Source organism: Hyla sarda, chromosome 10 (genome assembly GCF_029499605.1).
Source record: "Hyla sarda isolate aHylSar1 chromosome 10, aHylSar1.hap1, whole genome shotgun sequence".
Taxonomy (NCBI): domain Eukaryota; kingdom Metazoa; phylum Chordata; class Amphibia; order Anura; family Hylidae; genus Hyla; species Hyla sarda.
In genome coordinates this window covers 13,122,627-13,137,652 of record NC_079198.1, presented here as the reverse complement: position 1 = coordinate 13,137,652, position 15,026 = coordinate 13,122,627, and the positions used below count along the sequence as shown (strand labels likewise).

The following is a 15,026-nucleotide window of genomic DNA, read 5'->3' as shown; positions in this document are numbered from 1 at the left end:
TCTCTTGTGGCATAACCTAGTGTCTAATCAGAACACTTCTGCTCCATAACGCGTAGGCTTTTTGGTCCTCTGTGCCTGCCATAGTGACGCTCTTACTTATAGGCCAAATTTACTGAGATGGAAAGACATAAAACACCTGGGGGGGGGGGGGGAATAGGGTAAAGTAAAAGAGGACACTGCTACTACTGAACATAAACTGATAGCAGTCGGGACCTGCCGGGCATCATGTGAGCACCAGTCCGGGTGTGTTAAGTACCACCGCACCATGACGTACATTTACATCCTTTGTCCTTAAGGGGTCATCACTTCACAATATGGAGGGAGGGGGTGCTCCAGGGTAAATTATATCACCCAAATGTAATTTACATAAAATGTATCTATTACAGGAGAAAACAGTTACCCTTTATCTCGATGAGATCAACCAATCTCATCTTTTGAGCAAAATGTACTATGCCATTGCCCTCCCCAGATTTTGGATTGACCAAGTTGTTGCTTTAAATCATTTCTGGAAAGGGACGGGTTAAAGGAGATCTCTGGAGAAATTATTGTAATGTCCCAGTACAGGATATGGTCCTGTACTACCCTTAGGCCCTGTCAGGTTGAGCCCCTCAGTGACCTGGGGGCCCTCCTGCAGGGTCTCCCCTTGTGGTTTCCAGAATGTTGTGTATACTGCATTAATGTATAGACAGGATCCTAATGTATAGATAGAGCAGAGGACCTGTCAGAGGTCTCAAGGACCTGTAAGTCTGTCACATGTCATGTTATGTTGTCATATGATTTGTTGTCACATGTTCTCCCAGAGAGCACCAGCTTAACCTATGACCCACAGCTTGACCAATGGGCTTTAGTCCAGCCCCCCACTATATAAAGGGGTGGCCATTACAATTAATTCTCTTCCTTTACTGAGACCAGCAAGTACAGAGATCTCAGTGCAAGTGATCAGCATCTGGAAGACCCCAAAAGCTACAGTCATTCCAGTAAGTCTCAAGTCTATGTCTGCTGTCACTACAAATAGTCAAGTCCTGAATCTAGTCAAATCAAGTCTAATCTCAAGTCAGGTTAATTACAAGTATATTGGTCCAGCAAGCTGCGAGGTCCTGGCCACCTCTCTGGGAATTCTGGCCTTAGCTGTGAAGATAATTCCATCTGTCTTCTACTCAGTAAAGCCTCCGTTTCACCATAAGTGGTTGTGGACTCTCATTTCATTACTAGCAACAGGGATAGCGGAGAAGCCGGGCGTGTGGTGTTCTGGAACCCTAAAACCACTCTGGCGTCAGGAACACTAGGGGTTAACAACATCTCTTGCCCCCGGGGTTAATACCATCTGATCCCACCCCTCACACCGCTACACCGTGGTCCTGCCATACACCCGTGGGTCACCACATTAACTTATCCCCTATCCACAGTATAGGGGATAAGTAGCTGATCATGGGGGGGTCCAATCACTGGGGTCCGATCACTTCTATGAAAACGCGTTTCTATGGGAGCGCCGAAAAGACCCGAGTACAGTGACCCCTCGACCTACGATGGCCCCGACATACGATCATTTCAACAAACGATGGCCTCTCAGAGGCAGCATCAACATACGATGCTTTTGTATGTCGGGGCCATCGCATAAACGGTTATCCTGCAGCGCAGACTGCTTCAGCTGCCACCAGATAGCCGTTTACGGTGCCCCGTGTGGTACGCTGACGATCACTTACCTGTCATCAGGGCTCCGGCGCGTCCTCTTCGGGATCCCCTGCATTGTCGGCGCTCTCCATCGTCGTCATCACTTCGCTGCGCACGCCGTCCCGTCATCCAATAGGAGCGGCGTGTGTAGCGAGGTGATGGCAGCGATGGAGCGCGCGGATGTCGGGGAAGCAGAGGCATTACCGGAGCGTCCGGGACACCCCGGGGACGCGGCGACATCGATGGACAGCGACATCCCGGGCAGCGGTGACGGTCCGGAGCGGCGGGGACAGGTGAGTGAGTACAACTTCCTCTAACAGCGGTCTTCAAACTGCGGACCTCCAGATGTTGCAAAACTACAACACCCAGCATGCCCGGACAGCCAACGGCTGTCCGGGCATGCTGGGTGTTGTAGTTTTGCAACATCTGGAGGTCCGCAGGTTGTAGACCACTGTCCTATACTTTACTTTGCACGGATCCCTCAACATACGATGGTTTCAACAAACGATGGTCCTTTTGGAACGGATTACCATCGTATGTTGAGGGACCACTGTACAGCTCTGATGCATCATCGTGATTCCCATAGAAATGAATGGAGCGCGTGCCATCCACCGGTAGACAACACGCGCTCCTCACTGAGAGCGCTTGGGTCCCATCCTGGAGATCGTCAGGGGAGCCCCCACGATCAGCTATTGGTCCCTATCCTGTGGATAGGGAATAAGTTCATTTTCTCCTTTAATTTTTAAAAATAGGCAATTCATGTCAAAGTATCCATCAACTTAATTACCATTAACTATTGTTATCTGGATTAGATCCCAGCATTTAGAACAAACATTCTCTGTTTCCCAACCAGGGTGCCTTCAGCTGTTGAAAAACTACAACTCCCAGCATGCCCGGACAGCCAAAGGACTTGAATGGACATAGGGGGAGATTTATCAAAACCTGTCCAGAGGAAAAGTTGCTGAGTTGCCCATAGCAACCAATCACCTCACTTCTTTCACTTTTCAGAGGCCTTTTTAAAAATGAAAGAAGCGATCTGATTGGTTGCTATGGGCAACTCAGCAACTTTCCCTATGCACAGGTTTTGATAATATGGTGTCCCGGTACCGTATTGCATACCGTACCTAGTATGGTGGTCCCCAAAGTCAGAGTTACTACGTTCAGGTAGTGTCCCCCAGGTGGGACAGCCCCTAGTCGCCTCTTTATTTTCTAATTCTAGAGTGTTAATATGTATATATTTAAGAATGCGTATATTTAATGTAAGCTATATTAGAGTATTTACCTTGTTAGCGTCGCAGGACCTTCGGTCATGTGACTATGTTAATATCCTCTATGGTATGTTAGAGGACCTTTGGAGGTCCTTGGGTCACATGTAGAGATGAGGGAACTTACAGTAAATTCGATTCGTCACGAACTTCTCGGCTCAGCAGTTGATGGCTTTAGTCTGCATAAATTAGTTCAGTTTTCAGGTGCTCTGATGGGCTGGAAAAGATGGATACAGTTCTAGGAGACTCTTTCCTAGGAATGTATCCACCTTTTCCAGCCTACCGGAGCACCTGAAGGCTGAACTAATTTATGCAGGATAAGTAATCAACTGCCGAGCCGAGAAATTCGTGACGAATCGAATTTACTGTACGTTCGCTCATCTCTAGTCACATGTTACCCATAACTCTCTGTACAGGAGATTGACAGTTGTATGGACCAGTGAGCTTAAGTCCAGCCCCTGCCCATATAAGGGAGCTGTAGCCAATTATCGCTCTCTTGGGTTGCTGCTCTCGTGGATGCCGGACTAGCAGGACGGATCTGCGCAACTTTCAAAGACAAGCTAGGCCTAAAACCTAACGGCCTCAGCCTAAACTAACATCTGAATCCCCACTAAAGCTAGCGTGATTACTGGACCGAATCTAATCCCCTAAATCCAGTGGATCACCGCAACAATTACCTTCTTAAGCTCAATAGACTCACGAGGTTCCAACCACTTGTCAAGCTCTAATAGACTCTGTTGTATGGACTGTTCCTGTTCATTATTGCATAAAATCTTCAGTAAAAGTTCCGACAAGTTTCTGCAAATCTCCGGTTGGGGACAATCAATTATTTCCTATCTCCCTATCGCTCTTGGGACGGGTGGCGGTAGGACAAGCTTACAGAGAATAGCCCCCACCCTAGCATCACAAATAGAAAGGGTTAAGCAGGCACCTTTAGTAACCGCACAGCTACATCCCATATACCCTACTCCCCCAGGCTATCACAATAAATCTCCCCCATAGAGCTTATCTAATAGATTTTCTCTACAGACACTATCCATGGGACAAAATCAGAATATGAGATGATATACCTACATGCCAAAATGGTAGGAGCATTGATAACTAAAGAGGTTATAAATGGTTTAATGACCATATATGTTATGTTATAACAACACAGGAACAAAGGAAGTTTCACAATTGTAAATGACAAATCTTTGAATTTGAGTCTGAAAATAACTCTATGGAGCTCGTATGCTAACAATTTGACATGGACGTCATACAATATAATTGCCCAAAGTAATCCTGGCCCAGTTCTCTTGTTAACTAGACTCACCTGTTCCAGGCATTTGGGGTGAGAGGGTTGGACTTCTTCCCTCCGAACATTCTGAACATTTTTGTAGCTTCTAACAGAAGGAAGTGTGGTGAGCCACGGGGAGTGAAGGTGAGGTGTATGGGGCAGGTGCTATAAAACTCTAAATGTTCGTGACGCCAGGGCGTGGTTTTCCCGGCAACCACCTAAACGGTAGCACCGCTATCCATAGGTTAGGCTGGGTAATAATAGCCCAAGACCAGCTTCGGGTTAAGGGTAGCTTTACTGAGGTAGACAGATGGAAATAGTCTTTACAGCTAGGCCAGGATCCCAGAGAGGTGGCCAGTAACACAGAAGGACCTCGCAGCTTGCTGGGACTTGTAGTGACTTTGACAGACTTTATGACAGCCACGCTGACTATAGACTTGACTTGACTGTAGGTAATGACAGCAGACATAGATGACTTGACGTACTGACATGTGGCTGTAGGTTAGGCTTGAGGCCTCCAGATGTGCTGGACACTGGCTCTGAGACGTCTTGTCTTTACTGTTCCTAATGATCTAAGAGAAAGATTGTAATGGCTGCCCCTCTTATAAAGGGAGGCTGAGCCAGACGCCCATAGGTAAAGCTGCAGGTCACCTGGTTAGCTGGTGCTCTCTGGGTAACAAACACATCATGTGAACACATTATCATGTGACTAAGTCAAAGGTCCTTAAAGGTCATTTATACATAACACACATAATATATATTACTATGGGGGAGACACTGCAGGAGGGCCCCTAGGACACAGAGGGACTCAACCTGACAGGGCCTAAGTACTGTACGGGACTATTTCCCGTACTGGGACATCACAGAAGGTCATATGACCCAGATCTGAAGCATACTTTACATATTTTTCACCACTGGTGGCAGTACCAAAATCTTGCACATTCTAGTCCCTCACTGTATGCAGGTGCATCAGTATAACATACAATATGATATATTATCCATGTAAAACTCACGGTACCCAGATAAGGATTCAGTAATTTGGAGACAATCTGGGGAGATGGATACCAGCATTCTTAGCTGCCCGATCCCTTGTAGGCTGCAGGCAAAAGCATTAGAGGAAGTTTAGAGACAGGGAGCCAATAGCTTTCTGGCTCTCTGCTCCATTATAGTTTATTTTTTTAACTGTGTCTGCAACCTGAGGACACAGATACAGTTGAAAGTTGCACAGGGCTTGTGGGCTGGCTCTCCAGTGCTAGGGGTGCCACTAATGGACCTACTTCCCTGCTGTGCCCACCCTCTGTGACTGCAATTATTTTCATGCTGTTCTTGACTACACTTACATCTATTCTCCTGGCCTGTTCCATCCTGGTTGCTATTTTAGTGACAACTAATATTCCTGACTACACTACTAATGTTTCATTGCTACTTTTCTGGGAACTGAGACCTGGGGATCCACCTGCAACAAAGCCTAAAGCTTCTTACAAGGGTTAAAGGTGTACTGCAGCACTGAACAACTTATTCCCCTAAGATAAGTGTCTGATTACGGCGCAATGGGGCACAGCGGTCTCCTGCTTCTGCATACCTCCGGTGAGTGACTGACTCACCATGTCAATCACTCACAAGAGGCCGGAGCATCCTCTGTGCTCCGGTGCACGAGTGACGTCATCAGACGCCGGAGTGCAGAAGAAGAGGAAAGAGGCCTGAAAGGAGCCGACGGGGAAGAAGAAAGGAGAGCACATCTGCTACCTAACCAATGTGGGAGACTTCTGCTGCCTAGCCAATGTGGGGGACTTCTGCTGCCTAGCCAATGTGGGAGACTTCTGCTGCCTAACCAATGTGGGAGACTTCTGCTGCCTAGCCAATGTGGGGGACTTCTTCTGCTTAGCTAATGTGGGGGACATCTGCTGCCTAGTTAATGTGGGGGACTATCTAGAATGTTCCTGCCTAGCTAACATGGGGACTAACTAGGGAGCTAATAGAGGGGATACCTACTATCTACATAGCTTATATGGGGGGTTTTCATACAGGGGACAGCTATCTGGGGGATTTACCTACAGGGGGCATGAATACCTACCTGGAGAACATGACCTGCTCAGGGCCACTACCTACTATGGGCATTACCTACATAGGGTACTACCTACCTGGCGGCATTACGTACCGGTAAGTTCCTTAAGCAACACCTTATTTTCTGTCTGCCAACACAAAATATTCCGATAGTGCCGAGACTAGACACTGGATCCACCCCTGGTACAAGTGCTAGGACTCCACGCGATCTCCTTCACAGCACCCCGGCTCTCCTATGCACAGAGTTGGGTCGACCCTCGCATAAAGTGGAGGCCGACATGCCCCCTCCATCCATCTCCATGGGAGAGCCGGGAGAGTGTTGGTGTATGTCTGGCTTTCCCATAGAGATGCAAGGATTGGCATCCGTTTTGTGCGAAGGTCGACCCAGTTCCATGCATAGGAAAGCCAGGGCGCCGTGCAGGAAATCGTGGGGGTCCCAGCCAGACACCCCCCCACAATCAGACACTTATCCCCTATCACTTGGATACCCTTAACCTTGTCTAACGTTGAAGTACCTCTTTAGGGTTTTAAACCTAGGGATCCCATACACCCTTCACCACAGAGTATCTAGTCCCAAACACAATACAGAATTAGAGAAACCCAATTTATAACACCTGAACATAACACACAATTAATAATTCAATAGCAAATAATTCTAAGACAGAGGACATTTTTATATTGAAGTCGATCAATATTGTAATTTTTAATAGTTCCCAAGAACATATCATTCTGACATTGTCCTTTCAATCTTTCCTGTAATGATGTCCTATATTAGATCAAATAATAGGGTACAAAGTAATGATTAGTCATAAGCTGCTGGAATATCCTGGTGTTCTCTCAATTTGTCCTCCATTTGTGCCAGCCGACTTGGCGATGACAGTAATTATACCTGGGATAGGGATTCATTATGGAATATTTTGGAGGACCTCGCCTCATATCTGATGTGCATGTAGTATTTAAAGGGGAAGAAAGAATTCTGGCTAATATTGTCCTCCCTCCTCTGTTGCCTTGATATATATATAGTGAGGAGTCAACGAGATAGCTATATCGTAATACATCGGAATACGAAGAGGCACAACATCTCGGAGTCACCATGAGAGCATTCTTGGCCATCATCTTCATCATCTCGGCCACCATTAAAGCAGGTGAGATCTTGTTTTGATCCTTAGAGAGATCACGCACAGACATAAGGACTTACTGAAGGGCAGAAATAGGTCCAATCTGGTCATGGATGGTGTAAACCTTTGCAGTGGCCTTTTTTTTCCAGCAGGTACATTAAAAAGCCTATAAGGTAATAGGATTGGGGTGAGGGGCATACATTCATGTTAATGCAAAGAATGGATAGAAAGGGCACTAGCCAGAAAAAAGTGGGTAGGGTAAGATTGGCATGAACCAGGACCAGAAGAGGATATTGCTTTTTGTGCCTTCTCTCCTTGTTTCTCATAATGACAGTAATGGTTCGGAGAACCTATATCCTTATATATGACATTGTATAAAGGCTTGGGTTGTCCATTGAGTTCAACCAATGTGTCATAGACCACGGTACAGCTGAATTATCCCACTATCCAACTATAATTCAGTTTGCTTTTTCTGACCGCCATCCCTGGTTATTGACATGTCAGACTTTGCAGTTTTTACTTAGCGGTCGAATGGCCATTTGGTCATAAGGGCAGCTTTCAAGAATTCATGGCCATTCATGGCCAGGAGCAAAAGAAAGAATTGTGTTAAAGGGGTTCTCCGCCCCCAGACATCTTACCCCTCTATCCAAAGGATAGGGGATAAGATGTCAGATGGCGGGGCTCGCGCTGCTGGGGACCCTCGGGATCTCGGCTGCAGGACCCACCTGTTGCGGCTTCTGGAAACGCTGGAGGCTTCGGCTCCCGACTACGGTGACGTGAGATTGTGACATCACGACTTCGCCCCCCGTGTGCCGTCACGCCCTGCCCCCTCAATGCAAGTCTATGGGAGGGGCGTGACAGCGTCACGCCCCCTCCCATGGACTTGCATTGAGGGGGCGGGGCGTGACGGCACACGGGGCGGAGTCGTGACGTCGCAATCTCACGTCACCGTCGGCGGGAGGCGTTAGGAGGAGAGCCTCCAGCGCTGCCAGAAGCCGCAACAGGCGGGACGGCGGGACCCCCGCGATCTGACATCTTATCCCCTATCCTTTGGATAGGGGAATAAGATGTCTAGGGGTGGAGTACCCCTTTAAATTGTGTATTATAACTATAAGGAATTATAATCACTATTGCTGGGGGGTCCCAGATCACTCTTTTTCCACCCCATGCCATCTGTGAGGGTCATCTCCTAGCATCATCCAAGACCCTTAATGATTCTGCAGAGCACAGTTGCCCATTGGTTTTGGGCACCATGGAAGGTCTTGGCTTATGGACCTTCACCAATGTTGTTTTCTGACGTTTCTATGTTCTGTGTTAAAAGATTCATCATAGTGGGATCGTTTTGATATTGTCTTACACTGACACTTAGAATATTTCTATGGAATAATTGTAAGGAATCTCATAACCTCTTGCATTCTCTCTCTGCAGGTAACTGTGTGGTGTGCATTGAATGCAATAATAGTACTAGTCCCGACTGTGCAGGAGACCTGGTGACTTGTGGAACCTGTATGACAATGGTAATCGAGACAAACTCCAGTAAGTACTGTTTATAATACTGTATCTGTGTCACGGAATTAAAGGAGAACTTCACCCAAAACTGTATTATTCTCTTATGGGCATTTATTTTAATTTATATACAGTGCAGTAGGGTTTCACAAACTTATTCTAGCCATATCTGTATTGATAATACAGGCTCCTATATATCCAAAAATCGCATTTTTTATCCCTGTGGGAGTGGGCCAAAAGGTCAGAGAGATGGGGCCAAGGTCCACTATACTCTACGGCCACACCACCTCTCTCCGCTTACTTTGACTCCGCGCAGTTGACTGATAGGCGGTGATTAATGGTCAGTGCATGCACAGGAGACAACACAGGGCCACACAGGGCCACACAGGGCCACATAGGGCCACATAGGGCCACACAGGGCAGGTGATCCCTCTGTGTCAATCAACAGTGTGGTGCTGCCGGAGCATAGTGGACCCCAGACCCCGCCTCTCTGACCCTCAGTTCATTCCTACAGGGACTACGAATATATTTTTTGTGCATATACAGCAGCCTGCTTTATCAGCACAGGTATGGTTAGAATAGGCTTGTGAAGTCCTACTGCACTGTGTGTGCAGCTTAAAGGGGTACTCCGGTGGTAAACGTTTTCTTTTTTTTTCTTTTTTTTAAACCAACTGGTGCCAGAAAGTTAAATAGATTTGTAAATTACTTCTATTAAAAAAAAATCTTAATCCTTCCAGTACTTATTAGCTGCTGAATACTACAGAGGAAATTATTTTCTTTTTGGAACACAGAGCTCTCTGCTGACATCACGAGCACAGTGCTCTCTGCTGACATCTCTGTCCATTTTAGGAACTGTCCAGAGTAGGAGAAAATCCCCATAGAAAACATATGCTGCTCTGGACAGTTCCTAAAATAAAGGAAGGAGGAAGGATTCAACATGTCCTTGGTTGGCTTAAAGGTGACCTCCAATGGAAAACAATTATTCTTTTTTTTTTTTTTAAATCAACTGGTGCCAGGAAGTTATACAGATTTGTAAATTACTTCTATTAAAAAATCTTAATCTTTCCAGTACTTATCAGCTGCTGTATGCTCCAGAAGAAGTTGTGTAGCCTTTTTCTGTCTGACCACAGCGCTGACACCTCTGTCCATGTCATGAACTGTTCAGAGCAGGAGCAAATCTCCATAGCAAACCAACCTGCTCCGTACAGTTCCTGGCACGGACAGAGGTGTAGAATTTGCCAGAGAAAAAAGTGGAAAACCAAACCGCCCAAGTGGACATCATTGTGATAACATTGTTTTCTCTGTCCTCACAGAAGATGGGAACGACACCTCATATTCTGTGGAAAAGACGTGTAACTTTAACTCTACTATCTGCAATATCACATACAGTGTCAACAGTGACCAATTCCAGGCTAGGTACACAGTGAACTGCTGCGACACAGACTACTGCAACAAAAATGCTCTTGAAGGTAAGAGTGCCCCAAAAAGGCTTGGCTGCCATTACAGATCCCAAAGGGTTTGTCACCCAAAATTGGCAAATCGGCCTCATTGCACCATTCGGTAAGCCTGGTAAATGGAGATCAATGTCATTACAAGGTCATGTCTACAGCATAATATATGGAGGAGTCTATCACTAATGCTGCTATGGGACCCTAAACAGATGGGCCTAGATCAGGTTGGCCTTAGCCCTTCTTTATGGCCTTTACCCAGTGAACGTGCACTAAAGAAGGAAGGAACAGACCTAAGAGTCAAGAATCTTTTTTACCTACAAGAAAGTGGTGTGAACCAGGATCGGGGCCGGCCTTATATCCTTTATGGACCCCCTATGGATGTACGAAATAACACTCTTTTTGGATAATATATTACTTCTGAAGAAGGTTCATGTGCCACGGGCTATACATAGTATACAATGTAGAGGTGTAGCCTGATGCTCTTGGGCCAAAATCTACAAAAGGGCCCTGCCATCCGCCATGCACCATTTATAATACTGGTAACTTACGTGGCAGAGGGCGTTTTGAGTGCCGACAGATATCAAGCCCCTATAAATAGCCCCTTTATAGTTATATGCTGTATTTTATTAGGTTTACTTTATACATCGATCAGTTAAGTTTTCGACTAACTTCAATTTCATCACTTTTGTTCCCAGTCACCCCCTGGAACAACACAGAGAATGGCGTGGAATGTCCCACGTGCTACGCTGCAGACGGACAGAACTGCACCGCCAATAACACCGTCCAATGTACCGGAGACGAGAACAAATGTATAGACTTCTCAGGAAAAGCCCCAAGGGAAGGTAAGTCCCGCAAATGGCTCAGATGGGAGTCAACATAAAGGGAAGGTGTCTTCAGAAATTGAACTATTGGTTAAAGTTTTTAGGTTAAACATATTTGTAAAAAAAAAAAAAAAATCAGTGTTTTCTTCATATTTTCCATTTTACTTTCTACATTTTAAAATAATCCCAAAATCTTGCAGTTTTCAGTGTCACCATAAGCTTTATAATAAACTACACTTGTACACAACTGTTCTGTTAAACAATCTTCTCGGTAGTCTCCACCTTATCATCCCAGACATGATAAGAATGAAAGATAACACCAGTATATAGCTAAGATGGGATCAGGCTCCTCACAATAGGTGATGGTCTGAGATCCCCCTGTCCCCCTCCCTGAACAATGACCTCTGCATCGGTCACAGAGAATGCCTGAAAAACTCTCCAGTAGAAGTCAATGAGACATCTCCAATATATTGGATTCTATGGGGGAGATTTATCAAAACCTGTGCAGAGGAAGAGTGGTGCAGTTGCCCATGGCAACCAATCAGATTGCTTCTTTCATTTTCCACAGGCCTCTAAAGAGGCCTGTGGAAAATGAAAGTAGCAATCTGATTGGTTGCTATGGGCAACTGCACCACTCTTCCTCTGCACAGGTTTTGATAAATCTCCCCCTATGTGTATGGGGTTTGTTCTACAGTGTTCCTTTAAGGGTCTATTCACACGTACAGTATTCTGTGCAGGTTTGATGAGCAGGATTTCAAGCTGTGTTCAGTTTACATTAAAATCTGCAACAGAAAATCAGCAAAAAATAAATAAATATTACAAATCTATAGGAAACACTCACATAAAGGAATACTCAGGGGGCAGATAAAATCACATGGGTTGTATCCCTGCATCAGGCCCAACCCCCTCAGGACCTGCACTAGCGGCTACACAGCAAATAGATTGAAGTTCATTTTAAAAATGTTGGAATTTTATTCTAGTCTTGTATAATTACAGAGAATGTTCCATATCCTGGGAGGATCTCCACTCATTTTCAGCTGAGTCATTTGTTATGTATATGATTGTGTGGTGGCCCAGTATGGGATGGTGTTGCCCCATACCTTTCCTGCCCTGTCAGGCAGTGTCCCTCAGTGTCCCCAGGGCCCCCTAGAGTTGTTTCACCATTTGTAAATATGTTGGATATTAAAAGATGTGTGATACATTTAATAAAATGTACCATGTGCTTGTTACCCAGTTGGTACCAGTGACCAGCTGACCCCCAGAGTGACCTATGGGCTCTCTGCTGGTCTCCCCCATATTAGCCCTGGAAAGAAATATGTGAACAAGTTCCTCTCAAGAAGGCGCTGGTACCCGGAGATGAAAATTAACTTCTTTATCGGCAACGCGTTTCGATCCCGAACCGGGATCGAAACGCGCTGCCAATAAAGAAGTTCATTTTCATCTCCGGGTACCAGCGCCTTCTTGAGAGGAACTTGTTCACATATTTCTTTCCATTGTTATCCACCGGACTGACTGACGTCACACCGGGAAGTTCCTCGTGGCAGCGGTTCTATTCGATTTCCTGCACATAGACGCTACTGTAGGTGTTGTGCTCTGAGCGCAACACCTAGGGGTAAGAACCCATCTTTGCGTTATTTCCTTCATTTTATATAAACGGTCCTCACTAGGGGCGCACCTCCTGTTGTTTTTTCTCGTTGATATATTAGCCATATTAGCCCTGGGTGGAGCTAACTTATCTCTCTTGCTTCCTGCTGAGGTCCAGTGCAGTCGGGCCTAGTGTGGGTGTCTAGAGTAGTGGAGGCCTCAAGTCAAGTCCAAGTAAGATAAATTCACCGTCCTGTCAGTCACAAGTCAGTCAAGTCATCTGTCTACCAAGCGTGGCCTGCACTTAATTCTCCGTCCAACTACCAGTCCCAGCAAACCCGCAAGGACCTGTATGATTGCTTATACAGGTCCACTAGGGAAACTTCAAAAGTGTTAAAAAGAAAAAGTATAAAAGTTTAACATTACATGAAAAAAAAAAAGTCAAAATTGCAGATTTTTGGTTATATCACATACCAGAAAATAATGAAATAAAAAGCTATGAAAAGTCCCATGGATTCCAAATTGGTATCAGTAAAAACTATAAATCACTGCAGTCCTCACAAAATAAAGGTGAATAATTATTTATGTTGGCTGCTTTATAGTAGTAACCAGGTAGCAGAAAGATGATACCCAGCACTCACCAGTAATGCACAGTGAAGATTTATTATGCCATAGTGTAGTACAAGGACGCGTTTCGGCGTGGGAGCCTTCCTCAGCTGTCTGCCTAGGCAGACAGCTGAGGAAGGCTCCCATGCCGAAACGCGTCCTTGTACTACATTATGGCATAATAAATCTTCACTCTGCATTACTGGTGAGTGCTGGGTATAATCTTTCTTCTACCTGTGGCTTTACCCTACCTCGTGCACCACCGCAGATTTCCCGGAAGTGCCGACATATCCCTATATTGTTGCAGTAACCAGTCCAATCCCCATCCCCACTGCCAGCATCCCTGCAACCAGTGATTGGTGACTTATCCCGGTAAACCCCATTAACCGAGATTCTTTAAAAATCTTATTTTAGTTGCTTTTTTAAATGGGTACTCCAATGCAAAACCCTTTTTTTACTGTAAATCCCGCCTCCGTTGCCCCGGTGCCTCTGTTATCATTGCCCCAGCCTCTGCTGGGACCCTCCCTTCTGGGGTCAACGCATCCGACTGCAGCTGCTGTATCAATGTCCCGTCTCGGTCAGTGATTGGTTAAGCGTCAATGTGACATATTGAGCCCAGGTCCTGGTCTTCTTCCTGGTGCCCGGGCACAATATGTCATATTGCCGCTGAGGCAGACATTGTAAATAGCTGATCTGCAGTCTGATGGGTCAACACCCGCCACCAGGAAAAGGGTCGCAACGGAGGTGGGGCAGCAATACTGGAGGCATCGGGGGAACAGCAAGAGGTGAGTCAAGGTTTTGGGGCTTTTTTATGCCGGCAGACTGGGCAGGATTTTAAATAAAAGTTGAATGTCGGAGTACCTCTTTGATTTCACAGTGGCAATAAAGAACAATGGAGGAGATTTATCAAAACCTGTCCAGAGGAAAAGTTGCCCAGTTGCCCATAGCAACCAATCAGATCGCTTCTTTCATTTTTAACAAGGCCTCTGCAAAATGAAAGAAGAGATCTGATTGGTTGCTATGGGCAACTGGGCAACTTTTCCTTTGCACTGGTTTTGATAAATCTCCCCATATGTTTGCAAACTTGGACTGTATAGATGTTAACCCATCATGCATCTGTTTTTATAGGAACCTGTCAGACACTTGCGTTCCAGGGTTGTGTGACTGACCTTTGGTGCGACCATTCTGGATACCTGTACCCTGACAACGCAGAGTGTGAGAGCGGCACCATGAATTGCTCCAATGGGAGGAACTCCACTCACGTACAATAACAAGAACGTTTTGGATTTCTGAATTTCCCACTTTGGACACCGGTGGCACCGGGGCATGAAAATGGCTATGTAATGGACATTTTTGGCTTAGCTGATTTTTTTCAATGACACTGAAATAAACTGAGCTGGGATGGACTGTATAACATATGTCTTAGTATCATAAAATAAAAAGGTTGTATATCTCTTTAAAAGGTGTGGCTAGTTATTGGGGTGTGGCTTATTATGCGCCTGTGGACTCCGGTAATGTAAATCTTGGTTTGTCATGCATCAGCAACCATTCGTAGATTACTGGGACCCTTCATAGTATTCTATGTCTTAGAGGGAAGAAGTTATCTGAAAATTACATATTGTTAAAATCCTGTTTTTATTTTATATTATTGAGAATGTTTGGTG

General features: G+C 45.6%; 2 protein-coding genes across 11 annotated transcripts in view; one reads left to right on the top strand and one right to left on the bottom strand.

Moving 5' to 3' along the window:
• Positions 1-14,240, bottom strand: part of LOC130294607 (uncharacterized) — an 81,881-nt gene extending 67,641 nt beyond the window's left edge. Inside the window, exons 1-2 of one of the 4 annotated variants that reach the window (XM_056544721.1) lie at positions 14,224-14,240; positions 11,896-11,954 (exon numbers count right to left, since the gene is read on the bottom strand). The gene's annotated coding sequence lies outside the window, so the exon portion shown is untranslated. Of the gene's footprint in view, positions 1-2,458; positions 2,559-2,953; positions 3,055-11,895; positions 12,285-14,223 lie in introns of those variants that run through there. The other 3 variants (XM_056544722.1, XM_056544740.1, XM_056544739.1) reach the window with 3 other exon arrangements.
• Positions 172-14,795, top strand: LOC130294614 (phospholipase A2 inhibitor and Ly6/PLAUR domain-containing protein-like). 7 transcript variants are annotated; one of them, XM_056544754.1, is made up of 6 exons: positions 172-243; positions 7,300-7,421; positions 8,823-8,930; positions 10,214-10,369; positions 11,047-11,193; positions 14,491-14,795. In XM_056544754.1, the coding sequence occupies exons 2-6, from the start codon at positions 7,370-7,372 to the stop codon at positions 14,631-14,633; spliced, it is 606 nt and encodes a 201-aa protein (XP_056400729.1). In that variant the 5' UTR covers positions 172-243; positions 7,300-7,369; the 3' UTR covers positions 14,634-14,795. The 7 variants fall into 7 exon arrangements, with proteins under 7 accessions (XP_056400729.1, XP_056400727.1, XP_056400728.1 ...); XM_056544752.1 differs by lacking the exon at positions 172-243 and adding an exon at positions 860-977; XM_056544753.1 differs by lacking the exon at positions 172-243 and adding an exon at positions 1,775-1,964.
• Positions 14,796-15,026: the final 231 nt, after the last annotated feature.

Coding starts and splice junctions, on each gene's coding strand:
- LOC130294614 (XM_056544754.1), top strand. CDS start 7,370: ATGAGAGCATTCTTGGCCATCATCTTCATCATCTCGGCCACCATTAAA. Junction 10,370..11,046: donor CAACAAAAATGCTCTTGAAG/GTAAGAGTGCCC, acceptor TTTTGTTCCCAG/TCACCCCCTGGAACAACACA. Junction 11,194..14,490: donor AGGAAAAGCCCCAAGGGAAG/GTAAGTCCCGCA, acceptor CTGTTTTTATAG/GAACCTGTCAGACACTTGCG.